Raw genomic sequence first — 17557 nt, forward strand, 5'->3', positions numbered from 1 at the left:
ATTATATTTTTACGATTCATTTGCCAGAATTTATGCTCCTTTCTATTTTCCTCATTAGGATTTAACTTCCCCTTTTTAAAGGATGCCTTTTTGCCTCTCACTGCTTCTTTTATTCTTTGTTTAGCCATGGTGGCTCTGTTTTGGTTCTCATACTATGTTTTTTAATTTCGGGGATACATTTAAGCATTGAGCCGCTATTATGGTGTCTTTAAAAGGTTTCTATGCAGCTTGCAGGGATTTTACTTTTGGTGCTGTACCTTTTAATTTCTGTTTAACTAACCTCCTCATGTATAGTTCCCCTTTCTGAAATTAAATGCTACACTGTGGGGCTGCTGTGGTGTTTTCCCTGCCACAGGGATGTTAAATTTAATTATATTATGGTCACTATTACCAAGCGGTCCAGCTATGTTCACCTCTTGGACCTGATCCTGTGCTCCACTTAGGACTAAATCAAAAATTGCGTCTCCTCTTGTGGGTTCCAGGACTAGCTGCTCCAAGAAGCAGCCATTTAAGGTGTCAAGAAACTTTATCTCCGCATCCCTTGCCGGGGTGATATGGTATGATGTGAAGCTGACAAATGGTGCTGTTACCACAGAACCGGGAATAAAAATGACACCATCAACATGTTAAAATGACCACTTTGATACAGTTGCATTCATTTGTTAGTTTAATGACTATGTATTATTTCTAGATATAAAATTGGATTTCTTTGTGACCTCAAAGCATCACAACAAGAAGTGAAAGGGTAAAACAAAATCTAATAATAAATTTGTACTGGTATGATTGCACTGGAAAGCTCTGGTGACATTTCTGGTCAACATGTTTATCATCATCTTGTTCATCATTATAATCTCTGTCATCGTCTTCATTGCCTTGGCATGTACATAGTTCTGTGTGGGAAAGATTGTTCTCTTTCATGGATGCAATTTCCACCAGCATGAAGTGGTACAGTTGTATTTAGAATAAATACACTTAACTGGAGTCTTTCTACTTCAGTTTTTGCAGCCCTAGTGATAAACTGCCTCACCTCACCAGAATCAGACTCTATGAAGGTGTAGTATGTCAATTAAATTGCAAGACCCAAACTCACGAGGTAGCTGTGCAGCAACGCTTATTTGCAGTGGTGTGATAGTTTTGGAACTGTTAAAATGCTATTCACTCTGGAATTGGAAGGCACTTCCTTTGGTTGTCTCATTTGTGGCTGAATTATATGCCTCTTTATCAACAAACTCCTGCATCAATAGGGGCACAAAAATAGCTGATCTCTGTAAACTATAACCACTGGCCTTTAGATACTATTCTGAGGCTTTCTTTTTTGACTATTTCAGACTGAAGGATTGAAGCGGCATTATACAAAAAACACTTGTTCATTTGAAAGCTATTCATCAGGCTCACTTGCCAGAAGAACATCCACAAAACATTTGGATGACTAAGTTCCTGCTTCAGATCAGTAGCTGATGGTATCCAAGCTGCTAATGTTATTGTGCTGTATAGAATAACGGTAGACTTGCCTTGTCCACACTGTGCATGGAATGAAATTGGAGAGCCACCGTGTTTTTCTAATCTTTCCTGTAACTTCCTACTGGAATAGCTTGCAGTTCCTACATCTGAAGAAAGTAGGACTTCTATGTAGTAACTTGGACAGGAAAAGAGTTTGTACAAAAGATCATTGTCTATCTCTTCAGTCAGGTGATAAAATGCAGTGTCATAAGATGACTGTACTGGTGCAGTGTAACTAGATGGTTTTCTTTTAAGGGTTGTTATATTCAAGTAGGAAGAGAGGCATGTTGAGTGATAATCTGCATCCTTATCAATCAAGTCTTCCACAGATGTTCAGCACATGTTATCTCCTCTTTGAGTGCTGCCTTCCTTAGATTGGTTGCTCTCCAAATGTTTCTATTTTATGATGTTTCTTGTCTTGTGTGTGAGTTATTTCCCTCCCTTCCTCTCTCCCCCTCCACCCCCACAAGCAAACAAAGCAAAAGGACCAAACGCTGGACAATGTGCTTGCTCTGGTAGCTATAGAAGAAGGTGAATATGATGCTCTCTGATCAGATTGAGTCTGTTTTCTTTCCTGGGTTCAATACAAATCTGAGATGTGCCAAATTCAACTTCCTTTTGTATGTCTGAAAGCAACCACTGTGATAGAGTATTGGTAGCACATCGTCTAAACCAGAAAACTCATTCAATAGCCCCCAGTACAATGAATCGCCCCTGGCTTCTGCTGCCAGCATCACAAAATTCTGTCCAACATTGGTGGCTTTTGAAAACTTTGCATTCTTTTGATTTTCTTGACAAATATTTTTGTGGAGTGTCTTTGTGGTTTGATGTAAGCTTTAGGGGGCTTGTATCCTTCAAGTTTTCATACATTATAGCTTCTGTGTAGAGGTTAATTCCCAAAATATATTGTTAGCATTACCAGCACCCTTCACAAGTAGATAGTCGTGTGCTAAGTTAGATCTACATGTTAGTATCAAAATCACCATTTTTATTTAGGGAGTACTTTGATTGGAGCCCAGTATGAAGCTGTATATTGTCATTTCTAACACTAATACCATCCTGTTCATAACTGTCACTGAATTAAAAAGCTACTTTCTGGAATATTTCAAAGGTTATTACTGCATGCATAGGAAATTACAAATAAAACCTTCTACCAGGTATGTACAAAAGCTTACAACTGGAGAAGCATTACATTGGAAATTCATGTACATTTATATCTACCCACTATACAGTACAAACTATGGGCAGGTAATCTTCTGCTTATGCTGCACTGCCTTCAGTGTGATACTGATTTGGTCAGCAATTTTCAGTTGAAACTATAGAAGTGATTATAAGAGTTTTCTGAGATACTTTGACAATTAAAAAGATGCCATGTGAAAATGTTCCATGTTAATATATTGCAAAATGTTGATATTTGCCATTTTTGCCACTTGCTAAACAGCTTAATCACTTCTGGGGAAAAAACTTGCCCAAGCAAAACCAGTAAAAAATATTTTAATACGTTGTTGTTTGATAGCTTTGACCCATGCATACCACAATAAGATGTTGACATTAACTCAAACAGTAAAACTGTAGTGATAACCATGCTGCAATATTTCTGGAACTTTGCAAAAAGTGACACTTTCTCATTTTGGGTACCATTATTTCACCTTGCCTACAGATTTATGGCAATCCTTGACAGTGCTATGTCATACCTTATCTAAATGTAAACAAAATGAGCTTTCAAATTATATATGATGTGGGAATGTCTAGGTTGGATGCATTAAACTCCAGAATTATGGCCCTTTTTGAAGAATTGCCACATACTTAAATGTGGTGTTGCTGCACTGTATCCAGGACCTTGTAGGGCTTGTCAGTGTTGTAATAAGCTGGTTTCTTTGTTTCTCTCTGACAGATGCCAAAGCATCACGATGGACAGCTGCTGTTTCCCCGGCAGATATTTCACCTGTGAAAAATCAGGACGAGGGGAAGTATAGTTATGTATATAAGACAAAGCCCCTAATATTGGGTCGTCTGGTCACCCTAGTGGTACCAAGGAATGACAGCAAGTTAGAGTCAAATCTGGGAAAGATATAGGAGGTACTATTGGGAAGGAGAAAGCATGCTGGAGAAATAACATGTATCATAGCCTCATAGCAGAGAAGCCATAATCAGAATTGAGTCCCCATCATGCAAAGTGCTGCATGAATACGTAAGAAACTAGGGCCCTGACCTAAAGGGTGACAAACATATACAACTATTTTAATTTTGGTTTTGTAATTATATAATTAATGGCATTTGCCCACCAGTGCTCAAAGTAGCATACAGCCTTGGGGTAGAGTTGGATTCTTCATTTCTCCTGGATGCTTATTTGCAACATCAGTAAGCTTGCCTTCTTCCAGCTTCACCTTGCAAGAGAACAGCACCCTGTTCAGCAATGCTTTAGTCATAATGACCCAGCCCGTTACCTCCAGGCTTAACTACTCCTCTACCTGAGATTAAAACGTAAGACCACACAAAAACTGCAGTTTGTCTACGCCAGAGAAGTCAGCCTGCTAAATCCAAAGAAAGTACCAGTACTCTGCAACCTACATTGGACTCTCTTCCACGTTTGGATCAAGTCCTAGGCAGTGGTCCTGATCTGTGAAGCATTCAATAGGTGAGGCCTGTGCTACCAGAGAGACCCTTTCTCCTACATTTTCCTTCCCCACCCCCCACACACACTTTCATCTGCAATTGACTGGCACAGTATAGCTGAGGCTTCATCTTGAAACCCAGGCACTCTGAGGGAAATACTTTAGACTAGGATTACCAACCACTGGTGATTAGGATGATCCCAAATGCTGTGATCACCCCTTGTGTAAGTGACATTCCATATTTGATGGCGGCTGTCCTATGACCTTTATTCAACTTGGAGTCTCAGCAAGCCAGGATTGTGAGTTCAATTCTTGAGGGGGCCATTTAGGGATCTGGGGCAAAAAATTGGGGATTGGTCCTGCTTTGAGCAGAGGATTGGACTAGATTATCTCCTGAGGTCCCTTCTAACCCTGATATTCTATGATTCTATGATTCAATGCAACAATGTAAAAGTTCATTCACTAAGTGTGATTTTGTACTATGAATAAAGCATCCAGAGTATAGTCTCTTAAAGATGCATTTTTTGTAGTGGATCTTTATTTCCTTGAAAACTAGGAAGGTCACCTTAGCATCGTTGTCAATTCTCGCAGTTTTAGTGCACCTCTCACAATGTGGCGTTTGAGACGCTCCTCTTTTTTCATTTCAAAAGGGTTCTTGTTCTTAGCCTCGGAGAGAAAAAGCTTGAAACCATGAACTCAGCTAACCTGAAGGAAGGCCAAATGTATTTTATTTTTTTAAAAGTCTCATGGTGGTTTTAGGCCTGTCTGGTGCCCTAACTCATGATTTGTTGAAGGCTTGGAGTAGGCCTGCCGGTTTTGGTTGGATGTATTTCTGGAGGTTTCACTACATGACATAATCTCTAATTAAAGATTCATTTTTAATTCCTGGAGATTCCAGGACAACCCTGGAGAGTTACCAACCCTAGCTTGGTTTCAGAGTAACAGCTGTGTTAGTCTGTATTCGCAAAAAGAAAAGGAGTACTTGTGGCACCTTAGAGACTAACCAATTTATTTGAGCATAAGCTTTCGTGAGCTACAGCTCACTTCATCGGATGCATACTTTGGAAACTGCAGAAGACATTATATACACAGAGACCATGAAACAATACCTCCTTCCACCCCACTGTCCTGCTGGTAATAGCTTATCTAAAGTGATCATCAAGTTGGGCCATTTCCAGCACAAATCCAGGTTTTCTCACCCTCTGCCCCCCCCCCCCCCACACACACACACAAACTCACTCTCCTGCTGGTAATAGCCCATCCAAAGTGACCACTCTCTTTAAAATGTGTATGATAATCAAGGTGGGCCATTTCCAGCACAAATCCAGGTTTTCTCACACACCCCCAACCCCTCCAAAAACCACACATACAAACTCACTCTCCTGCTGGTAATAGCTCATCCAAAGTGACCACTCTCCCTACAATGTGCATGATAATCAAGGTAGGCCATTTCCAGCACAAATCCAGGTTTTCTCCCCCCCTCTCCTCCCACAAACTCACTCTCCTGCTGGCAATAGCTCATCCAAACTGACCACTCTCCTTACAATGTGCATGATAATCAAGGTGGGCCATTTCCAGCATAAATCCAAGTTTAACCAGAACGTCGGGGGTGGGAGGAAAAAACAAGGGGAAATAGGCTACCTTGCATAATGACTTAGCCACTCCCAGTCTCTATTTAAGCCTAAATTAATAGTATCCAATTTGCAAATGAATTCCAATTCAGCAGTTTCTCGCTGGAGTCTGGATTTGAAGTTTTTTTGTTGTAAGATAGCGACCTTCATGTCTGTGATTGCGTGACCAGAGAGATTGAAGTGTTCTCCGACTGGCTTATGAATGTTATAATTCTTGACATCTGATTTGTGTCCATTTATTCTTTTACGTAGAGACTGTCCGGTTTGGCCAATGTACATGGCAGAGGGGCATTGCTGGCCCATGATGGCATATATCACATTGGTGGATGTGCAGGTGAAGGAGCCTCTGATAGTGTGGCTGATGTGATTAGGCCCTGTGATGGTGTCCCCTAGCTTGGGGTAAGAGTGCTGCCTCCGCAAGGGAGGCGGGGAAGGGAGCAGGGAGGCGGAGAGTCCCCGGGCCGGGAGCCAGGCAGGAGCGGAGTTGAAGGGGATGGGTAGGCGCTAGGGGACAGCCTTGCATAGGATGAGGAGAGGGGAGGAGCAGGTGGGGGCGTAGGGAACAGGGTTTCCCTACTACGCATGCTCGCACCTGCCGGCTCCTCCCGCCGTGGGTCGCATGCGGCACTCAGGGGACGGGTGCACCAGGCCGCTGTTCGGGGCTGCGCGCCTGGGGAGCGGTAGCTGCGGGGCCATGAGGCTGGCGGAGGGGAGCTCCGGCCGGGCGCTCCTTCCCCCTCCGCAGCGAGCGTAGCCGCCGCTTGGGGCAGAGCCGTCCCTTCCCCCGCCCCGGCCATTGATGCAGCTGCCGTTGGGCGGCAGCGGTGGCGCGCGCCGCAGAGGGGCCGTTTGATTCCGGGCCGGTAACTGTCGGTACCGGCCGCTGCCCGTGGTCGGGCCGAGGCCTGGGGCTGCCCCCAGTATGCGATGGGGAACTGCTGGGCGCAGTGGTGCTGCGGCCTCTTCTTGCGGAGAGAAGCGGGGCGGATCCAGCGAGGCGGAGGGTAAGGCGGAAGGAGCAGCCCCCTGGGGCGGGGAGGCGCCGCACCGGGCTGGCTCCGCCCTGGCGCGGGTCGTTACCCCGCACTCCCAACCCCGGGACCCCGCGGGGCGGAAGGGCCTGGCAGCTGCACGGCGGCTTGCCGGCAGAGGGGAGGGCGCTGGGCGGGCTGGTCTGTTCCCGCCCTGAGATGGGGCCGACCCCGGGTTGAGCCGGGGGGGGGCAAATGTGCAGCTGGCAGGGCAGGGCGCGGGGCCTGGCACGGGCGGGGCTGGCTCGCGATCGGGCACGGGCGGGGTGTACCTGGGAAGGGTAGAGGGGGGCTGCAGGGGGAGAGGGAAGGGGGCTCGGTGAGGTGCCAGGTGGCGCTGTGGCCTGGCGGAAGCTCTGGGAGGTGACCCCGCACCATGCCGAGGGCCTCCAGCCTGGACAGAATCCCACTGAGTGAAACAGTTTCTTACGGCCACCAGCTGGCTGGTCTGTTAAGCCTCTGTCATACCTAGGGGTGCTAAAACTCACCTAACTTGTGTGAGCCTCGGTTCCCGCTTGTTTGAGCTGGCTGGTTTCCTCCTTCCTCTAAAGAGGTAATGGGAGAACTTGACACCCACGGTTTCAACTTGAAGGCTTAGCAAAACCTTGTGGAAGGCCTGAGGATCTTGTCTACATTTGAAACGCTGCAGTTTTGCCCCTGTAGCGCTTCATTGTAGACGTTACCTATACCAATGGGAGGGCTTCGCCCATCGGTATAGGTAGTCCACCTCCCTAAGAGGCGATAAGAATTCTTCCATCGACCTAGCACAATCTACACAGAGACTTAGATCAGCTTAACTATGCCACTCGGGGGTGTGTATTCTTCATGCCCTTGAGCAGTGTAGCTTGGTTGATCTTATTTTCTAATGTAAATTAGCCCTAGGACTCTAATACTACTTATGAAATTAAACTGAAAACTTTCTATTGGGAATTGGATCCTTCTGGTACTTTCACAAGCTAAATCCTTTCTTCTCCTGCAGTAATTATGACCCCGGGAATAAAAATAATCTCTGGTAAAGGTGATTTAGCAGTGTCCAGAGAGGGTGTGAATTTAGAATTCTGACATAGTTCCCAAGTGCCCCTTTGACTGCACAGCTACCATTAGTTTTCAGTAAATTCTTGGAATGCATTGGGGGCAGTTTTTTGTTTCAGAAAGTGGAGGAAGTAACCAGGGAGACAATTTTAGACATGATTCTGACCAGCAGGGAGGAACTAGTTGTGAATGTGAAGGTGGAAGGTAGTTTGTGTAAAAGTGATCATGAATTGACAGATTTCATGATTCAAAGGAAATTAAGGAGAGAGTAGCAAAATAAGGACAGTGGACTTCAAAAAGGCAAAACAAACTCAAAGACCTGCTAGGTAAGGTCCCATGGGAAGAAAATCCCAGGTGATAAAGGAGTTTAGGAGGGCTGTGAGTTTCTCAAGGAAACGGTATTAAAGGCACAACACCTGCAAACTATCCCAATGTGAATGAAAGATCCATATTGGCTTTTTACTATTTTTCATATCAGGAGCTCTTTAATGGACTGAAAATCAAAAAAGAATCTTATAAGAAGTAGAACTATGGATGAATTGTTAAGGAAACGTATAAAAGAATAGCACAAGCATCTCGGAACAACAAAAAAAAGGCCAAGGCACAATAAGGCCTTGTCTACACTGACAAGTTTCTGCACAACAAGTTATACCACTTTTATTCGGGGTATGCCTACACTGGAGACTTCAAAGCTCTGCTGTGGGAACGCTCCCGCGGCAGCGCTTTGAAGCGCGAGTACGCTCGTGCATGAGCTTGCTCTCCCAGCGCTCCTGGTAATCCACCTCCACAAGGGGATTAGCTCCCAGCGCTCAGAGCCTGTCTACACTAGTGCTTACACCTAGCAAGGGACGTAAAAGGCAAAAAGAAGAGCTTCTTTACATACATTAGGAGCAAGAGAAAGATGAGGGAAAGTGTAGGTCCTCCACTTAAGGCTGGAAGGAGACCTAATTCAAGATAACATCAAGAATGCTGAGGTGCTTAATGCCGGTTTTGCTTCAGTTTTCGTGAAAAAGGTTAATGATGAACAGATGCTAAACACAATTAACGGTTATGCAAGCCAATATCAGGAAAGAATGGGTTAAAGAATATCTAGATAAGTTAAACATACTCAAGTTGGGGAGGCCTGATGAAATTTGTACTTAAGGAACTAAAGGAAGCAATCTCAGAACCATTAGCAATTATCTTTGAGAACTCATGGAGGATGGGTGAGTTTCCAGAGGACTGGAGAAGGACAAACCTAACTTTAAAAAGGGGAACAATGAGGACCTGGGGAATTATAGGCCAGTCAGGCTAACTTTGGTACCTGGGAAGATACTGGAACAAATTATTAAACACTTACTTTGTAAGCACTTAGAGGATAATAGGGTTATGAGGAATAACCAGTCAGCAAGAACAAATCATGCCAAATCAGCCTAATCTTCTTCGACAGGGTTACTGGTCTAGTGGACAGGGGAAAGAGTAATTGTGATATATCTTGATTTTTAGTAAGGCTTTTGACACAGTTCCCACATGATGTTCTCATAAGCAAACTAGGGAAATGAAGCCTAATGCAATTACTATAAAGTGGGTGCACAACTGGTTGAAAGACCATACTCAAAGAGTAGTTATCAATGGTTCGCTGTCAAACTGGGAGGATGTATCTAGTGGGGCGCCGTAGGGGTTAGTCCTGGGTTCAGTACTGTTCAATATTTTCATCAATGACTTGAATAATGGAGGGGAGAGTATGCTTATAAAATTTGCAGATGACGCCAAGTTTGGAGGCGTTGCAAACACTTTGGAGGAGAAGATTAGGATTCAAAATGACCTTGACAAATCGGAGATTTGATTTGAATTAAACCAGGTGAAATTTAGTAAAGACAAGTGCGAAGTGATATTCTTAGGAAGGAAAAATAAAATGCATAACTATGAAATGAATAACTTTGGCTAGTACTGCCAAAAAGGATCTAGAGGGATTCTAGTGGATCACGAATGAGTCAGCAGTGTGATGCAGTTGTGGAAAAGGCTAATATCATTTTGGGGCATGTTAACAAGCGTTGTATGTTACCCATGAAAGTAATTGTCCCACTGTACTTTGCACTGGTAAGGATTCAACTGGAGTACTGTGTCCAATTCTGGGCACCACACTTTAAAAAAGATACGAATCAATCGGAGAGAGTCCAAAGAAGAGTAACAAAAATACTAAAGGTTTAGAAAACCTGACCTCTGAGGAAAGGTTTAAAAAAAACAAACTAGACACATTTAGTCTTGAGAAAAGAAGACTGAAGGGGGACCTGATAAGTCTTTTCAAATATGTTAAGGGCTATTATTATTATTTATTATTAAGAGCATGTTAATCATTTGTTTTCCATGGCCACTGAAGGTAGGACAGGAAATAATGTGTTTAATCTGCAGTCGGGGAGATTAAATATTAAGAAAAATGTTCTAACGATAAAGATAGTTAAGCACTGGAATAGGCTTCCAAGGGAGGTTGTGGAATCCCCATCCTTGGATTTTTTTATTTTTTTTTAAGAACAGGTTGGGCATGCACACTCCCCCAAATTCAGTAGCTTTAAACTGACTTGGAGTTTAGCTTGATCAAAAGTTAAAACATTTTATGTTTTTATCAACATTTTGAACAACTGTGGCTTTTGGTTGATCAAAAATTCTACTGTGCTTGTATTTAGAAAAAAGTTCATAAATTAATAAACTGACTGTTCAAATTTGTGTTCTTTTGGGGGTCTTGATATCTGCAATGTAAGCCAAATATGAATCAATTAGCATCTGTAAAAATCTAAGTGTAGTCTGTGGGGGAAGGTCTTTAATATATTTCTATAGATATTTAATAAATATTTTCCTTTAGTATATGCTGAACAAATATTTTGCCCAAAGATTAAAAATAATCACCTCTCTGCTGATATCCAACATGAAAGCTTTCAGTCTAGAAAGATTTATTTTTTCCAGTAAGATATGAGCAACTGAGAAAGGGAAAGGTAGACGTTAGAAAGTTGTGACTCTTGTAGATGTTTCATAGAACTGGGGGTGGGGAGAGAGAATATTATGGTATAAGTTGAGAAGGTTTAGGAATTCTGAAGACCTCTGTAGCAAATGCTGTGTGAAGTTGAATGTTAACTGATAAAATTGGCAGAAATCCCAGGTTCCAAACCATACTGTTAATGTACACAGATCCATACTTATGGGATCTGACGCTGCTCTCGTTGAAGGTAATGGTAATCACTTCTGGGAGAAGGTTCAGCATCTCTGAGGAAATTAGTGCTTCACCTTCATTGTTGTATGCAGTGCGGTCTCTAACTATAAAATTGGAGAGATCTCTTGTAATACTGTTTACTTTGCACTTTAGTGCATTTATATATGAGGCTTGCAAAGACAGACACTAATCTAAATTGAATTTATCTTTGTATGAAATTGCAAATTGTATGAAATTTTAAAATAAAATTGCAAATTGTATGAAATTTTAAAATAACTTTTTAGCAAGATGTCTACTATATGAATTACTGTAGTAATTGAATTCTCAGTGGGAACAACAAGAAGGGTTTCTTAAGCTGCCTGCTTAGCTACAGAATTTGGTCCTTTTTAAAATTACCATTTTTAATTGTGTCCTGAAACAAATTTCTGTTAATATTGCTCTTCAAATAAAACTTAATGTCAGTGGCCTCCAGCTGTAATTAAAATATAGGTCAGATCTAGTTTGTCCCTGTCCTCAATCATAAGCTTTTTCTCTTTGCTCCTAGAGAGATCACATCGTTCATAAAAGGCAGCTGTGCGGAATAAGTATAATTGGAGCTCCTGGCATTCTTTTGCTGTCATTTCCATGATAAGATTAAAGTATAAACATTTTTATCACTTATGTAAAAAACAAAATCAGTTTAAATTTCCATATGTCCATGTTCTTGCATATCTAATTTTATTAACAAGATTTTAATATAAAAATCCCCCTGCATCAGTACTTAAATAGGATTGTATTTAGCTTATTTACTCCTTCTATGGAGTGTAAATGTGAACCCTGTATGTCTTTTTCCCATACAGTATTTTGTCAGCTTTAAAGTTTAATTGGCTAACCTGTAATGTCAAAAAGGTCATGATTTTGTATGAGCTGCAAGAGATGGAGAAGTGAAACAATACTGTAACCTTTTCTTTTAAAAGTTCTTTCAAGAAAATAATCAAATGTATCTGTATTTAAATATAGAATATCATAACATAATATACATATGCACACTAATGATGTACTAATCTATTCTTTAATTTCAGCTCAAATCCGACAAATGGTAAGGGGTGATGAAAGCAACATTTTCCCCACTCCTTCCTTGTTCACTCTGGGCCCTACCCTGAGAGGTGCCCAGTGCCCTCGTGTCGTCCATAACCTTAGTGGGATTTCAGGGCACTGAGTTCCTCAAAGGATAAGGCCCACACTTATCATTTCTGTAAATAAGAGGGAGCAACAGAGCCAAGTGACACAAGATGCTTCTTCTGTTGCTTGTTATCCATCCCTTTAGACCAGTGGTTCCCAAACTTGTTCTGCCGCTTGTGCAGGGAAAGCCCCTGGTGAGCCGGGCCAGTTTATTTACCTGCCCCGTCCGGAGGTTTGGCCGATCGCTGCTCGCACTGGCCGCGGTTTGCTGCTCCAGGCCAATGGGAGCTGCTGGAAGCGGCGCGGGCTGAGGGACATGCTGGCTTTCCCCGCACAAGCGGCGGAACAAGTTTGGGAACCACTGCTTTAGACAATTATTCAATTTAAAACAGGAGGTATGCATTCTGGAGACCGTTTTCAAACATGCTGCTATTGTGAGCTGAAAATGAAAGCAACATGGGGGAGCAATTTAAATGGCTTGGGGGTATTTTTTGTTTTCTTTTGGTTTTTTGGTAAAAACAAATCATTAATCTGAGTCTTTTTAAAAATTATTTGGAAACTTGTGCTATTGCAACTTTAGATTAAAACTTAACAAACTAAATAATAATGAACTGAATCATAAATGCAGTTTTTAAAATGCCACTACTGGTAGGGTATGTTTCTTGAATTTTGCAAAGTTGGTATTGGCAGAAATCAAAATTGAAAATTAAGACCCTGATTCTGGAAACACTTCAGGTACATGACTATGCTCATGAATAGTCCCACTGACTTCAGTCAGCCTGCTTGTGCTTAAAGTTTAGCTTGTGCCTGAGTGTTTACAGCATCAAGGCAAACATTGTATTTTTAGTTAAACAAAAAAAAAAAACTTTCTTAGTGGCATAAAATCTTTTACTTCAAAACAAAATTGCTTCCATGTTAACTATGAAAAGTTATTTAGACTTTAATGTTAAACTTAATATGAACCTTTTTAAACACACAGGCTGAAAATTTCAAAAACAGAAGGCTAAAGTTAGGCGTTTAAGGATTTTCAAAGTCACTGAAGTAACTTAGGGCCCATTGATTTCTAACTGCAAACCCTGATGGAGGCATGTAACCTAATTAATTTGTTTTCCTTCAATATTCTGCCTTCAGTGTGGTCAACATGACAGTTATGTTGCTGATACTTGGCTGAGGAATCTGCCTCTTAAGGGCTGCACTCATGGGTGGGAGCTGGGGGTGGGGGTGGCTGGATCAATTACACTTATTTTTGTATGCAAAAAAAAAAAGTGGGGTTATGTGGAGTTCTGGGCTGCAGCATATTGTCTGTTCTTTCCAACCCGGTTACATCACTCAAGGAACTGGGCTTTCTTTGGGCCCTCCCAGACTTGTTACAGTCCATTGGGCTTGCTGTAACATAGCTGTTTTCTCACAACCCTGGGAGACCATTCCATAGCCTAGTACATCTCACCGGTCTGGAAGTTTTCCTAGTGTCAGCCTAAATTTTTCTTTTCTTAATTTCACCATTTCTTTTTTAAAGGTGTGGTGTGTGTGCACATGTGCTCTTTCTCTGTGGTGCAGAACATTTTGGGAGCTGAAGGTCTAGAAAAGCTCCTCTAACAATGAATAAGAGCAGTCATGGTTGGGTTACCCTGGAAGTTATTTCTGGACAGAACAGTAGTTTTTATTTACGCCTTGTGCTAGAATTTATAATATATTGATACAACCATACCTAAATCAGCAGTGGTCTGCTATTTGAGAGCCTATATTCTGACTTAAGGGGTGATAGCCTGAAAAAAAAAGTCTTGTTTGAAAGTCTTGGATAAACTTCAAATTATACTCGCCTGACTCATTACTTTGGAGTGGAGAACCTCCTTAAGATATACTTAAGTCAGTCAGTGAATCAAAGAAAGGCTTGGGTTTCTGTAGTTGCTATGCACAACCACCGTCTGCCAAAAATGTCATTTGGTTCCCAAACTGTGATCCATGGAGAACTGGCAACGCAAATGGTGCTGGTTTACCAACTTGTTTCTTGATGCTTTTTTGAATAAATCAGTAATCTTTCTGCAAAAACAAGAGGTATAAAATGTTAGCCCCTTAGCTACATCAGTAAACAGTCAAAGAATGACACTCTACAAGCTGGCATTTGTTACATAGAACACAGCTAGCAGGCATAATGGGTCATACCATGAGCAATGAGTTTTTCAGAGGCTGGCCAGAATCATCTGTCTTGCGGGAAATAGGCAAAATGTACTAAAACTGGTTAACACAGTTTAAAAATAAAAATGCTCAATGGCAGCAAATGCAAAGCGATCAGCATCCTGATACATAAACTCCTTTCCCAGTGAAGGGGTAATTCTTTTTACACCTTCCAATTTGAAAAAAAAAAATTTACATCCTCAGACGCAAGTATTTTTCACACTCCAATTTGTCTCCCCTGTAATATAGTGCATCAGTTAATATATAGCTCAATTAATAATTGACGATAATAAATTGGCTTAAGCCTTAACACTAAAATGAACTCACAATGGCTTTTGAAGTATTTTGCTCTTGAACCGCTTCTAATTTTGTAATTAAAATGGTACTGATGTAACTATCAGACCTGATTTCATTGTGTCATAAATAATTTTTAGAATATTTTGAGAAGATATTTGAACTATAGAACTACTAACCTGCAATGAAATTATGGGTTTATTTTCTAGATCAAAGTATTTTAGAACATGTTCAACTGGAGAACACTTCACTATAGAGGTAAGTACTTTTTTCCTAAGCCTGGAAAACCTTTTTTAAACGTTGCACCCCAACCAGACTTTCTGGCACTTGTCATTGTTTGCGTAAAATGGAACTTCTTAACACTATATCAGACTAAAGCACTAAGTGAATCATAAAATAGCAATTGTCTTGCCACTTCTCTTGGTCAAGTAAAAAGACTTAGGCATGTCAGTGTTCTAAACTGTAATGCATAGAGGAATCAAAGTATTAGTTTTCTGTGCCCTGTCCAGCAACAGATGAGACAGTAGCAAAAATTCTCAAGTCCTGACTTTACTCAGCTTCCACTACTGCTATACTGGGAGTGAAGTGTATCACATTTTTGCCATTATAAATGCATCCTAATTTAGTCTGCTGGATCACAGAATCTGATCTGATCTCTCAAGATCCACCAACTGTGGAGGGTACTCTGTGTTGACAGGAAAATCCTGACTTTCAAGCAAGGAAGCGTCTCTATAGTTGCACAATCAAAGACTATCAGTTTAGCTGAGGGCAGAGTCTGTCACTTGCCTAATCTGTCAGCTTCATGGGAATAACAGAGTTGAGTGTGTTCATAGAACATGTCAATATAGCACACATGCCCTTGTCCTAAGAACTTGAGGATAGCTCTTTCCTCAAAGGTGGAACCTGGCATTGTTGGGGATAAATTTGTAGTAGCTACAATTGCTACCTTACTTGGTTGTCAGCAAGGGAAATAGAAGGTTATGTGGACCGAAAAATCTCCCCTTCTGCAGCATAAATCTGTCTGTGAGTGTTCCCTGCAGCAGCAGACTGATAGTGGAAAGAAGGTTCTGTCCTTTTCATAACCTCCGAGATGGCTTAGACCAGTTTCTCCCTTCCCATTTATAGTAGTCATTCTGTACCTTATAGGAACTCCTACAGTCTGTGCTGGCCACTGATGCTAGTAGATTGACTCCATTAAAGATGTAGGAAACAGCGCTGGATGGCTTCTGTTGGTTTTATTTCAGTCTTTGTGTTAGGTCAATCTACTGCAGTGGCTTGTGCAACTTATAAGACTGCATATATTTTGAATTCAGCCTTCTGTGCTTAGATCCCTTTTTAAAGCATCCTGATGTTTTTATGGGCTCTTATTCTTTGATATGCAAAGTTGTCATCTTGCTTGGAATCCTGGCTTCTGTTTCAAGTAACTGATTATTCCACCTGAATTTGTTACAGTATATCCCCAAAATGGAAAGGGATGAATCAAGGTCTCTCTGGGGAAGAGATACACCTATGCTGAAGCTTTTCAGGAGGCAGGTTGTGGGAGGGGAGACTGGGACCGTGTTAGGATCCATAACTGGAAGAGAGGATTTTCCATCTTTGGCTGAGGAAACCTTGTATTTATTTCTTAAGAGATGTCAACAGTGCCTAGAGCTTTTGTATAGGCAATTTATTTGTTTTTATAAGTTAAAATAAACTTCATCATTTTTGCCCTCTGAATATTTTTCAGAAAACATGTCATGAATTTCATTTATTTTAATATTTTAGTGTTAGAGGTAGTTTGCGTTACAGCTTTTGGCTTTGGTGCACTTTTATACTAATACACAGTACTTCTGTGTCTGTAGTGCCTATGACTGATAGTTTTACGGCTCTTATTCATATCAGAATACATGACTGAGAAAATTCATCAGTCGTTAACTAATAAAACCGTAAATTATCCTCCCAACAGAGTTGCTTGGGCACTGTATAATATCAAATGCAACAAAACTTTTTATTCTAACTCTTATCCTCTTAATTATTACATTCTGTGTAGAAGAAAACAACTTACAAGCAGTGTTTGTAGGGTAACTGGTCACACTCCAAAAGCAATAGCTCTTCACAAAGTAGAAGATTTGATAATTGAATATTATTGTCTTCAGCTTTAATTGGAGCAGTGTTTCCATAAAATATGCCTAATAGGTAAAGCTGTTGTAATTATGCTGATTTTTATGTGTTCATTGAAGTGCGGTGTTTGTATCACAATGTCTGCTTGTCAGTAACCTTGTATACTCTGTGTTGTTTTTCTTTGCAGTTTGAGAATCTAGTGGAAAGTGATGAGGTAAGTACTTGGGTTTCACAGTACAGAATTCAGTAATTCAACACACTTTCACACTTCTGTTTGTAGTCCCAGGATCCACATCTTGCTAACCCTTCTGGCTGCAGCTAACTTCTGCATTGGTCTCTTCATAGAAGAGTTGCTGGTATTTCTTTGACGCTATCAGGGCTTGATTTTCTTCCTCTAGGATAGTAGTAAATAATATTCCTCTGGTTGCGGGGGATGAAGAGAAGTGGGGCTGCAAAGGGAAGTGCAGGGTTATTATAATGGGAATTATGAAAAAAATTATACATGATAAAGATTCAGTCTTTAGGTGTATCCCACATAAGAGTAGGAATACTTGGCTAACTGTAATCTTTTTGATAAACCACAAACATTCCCCAAAATTGAGTGGTGGCAGTACAGCATGCTTTTATACAGAGAATTTGAGTTTGGCACCTGAACTATTATAAGCTCTAACTTGAACTGGTAAAAGTGCTGTAGTCAGTGTCTTTAGTCCCATCTAGGAATGTGTGCATTGGAGTTACTCTTTGGTAATGCTCCCCTTCATTTCTGAAGCCTAACACAAGGAAGTAGTTCACCAGTGCTACAATTTGTTGCTTTCAGTCCATCCTTCATTGCAA

The 17557-nt window shown here is 41.2% G+C and overlaps 1 protein-coding gene across 3 annotated transcripts in view; it reads left to right on the forward strand.

The window, feature by feature from the left end:
* Window positions 1–6081: 6081 nt before the first annotated feature.
* Window positions 6082–17557, forward strand: part of AP1AR (adaptor related protein complex 1 associated regulatory protein) — a 34151-nt gene continuing 22675 nt past the window's right edge. Inside the window, exons 1-3 of one of the 3 annotated variants that reach the window (XM_084626822.1) lie at window positions 6082–6750; window positions 14833–14881; window positions 16911–16937. In XM_084626822.1, coding sequence (XP_084482948.1) covers window positions 6674–6750; window positions 14833–14881; window positions 16911–16937 — 153 coding nt within the window. In that variant the 5' untranslated portion in view covers window positions 6082–6673. The remainder of the gene's footprint in view (window positions 6751–14832; window positions 14882–16910; window positions 16938–17557) is intronic. The other 2 variants (XM_084626821.1, XM_084626820.1) reach the window with 2 other exon arrangements.

The sequence above is a fragment of the Lepidochelys olivacea genome (genome assembly GCF_965140295.1).
Source record: "Lepidochelys olivacea isolate rLepOli2 genome assembly, chromosome: 4".
Classification (NCBI taxonomy): Eukaryota; Metazoa; Chordata; order Testudines; family Cheloniidae; genus Lepidochelys; species Lepidochelys olivacea.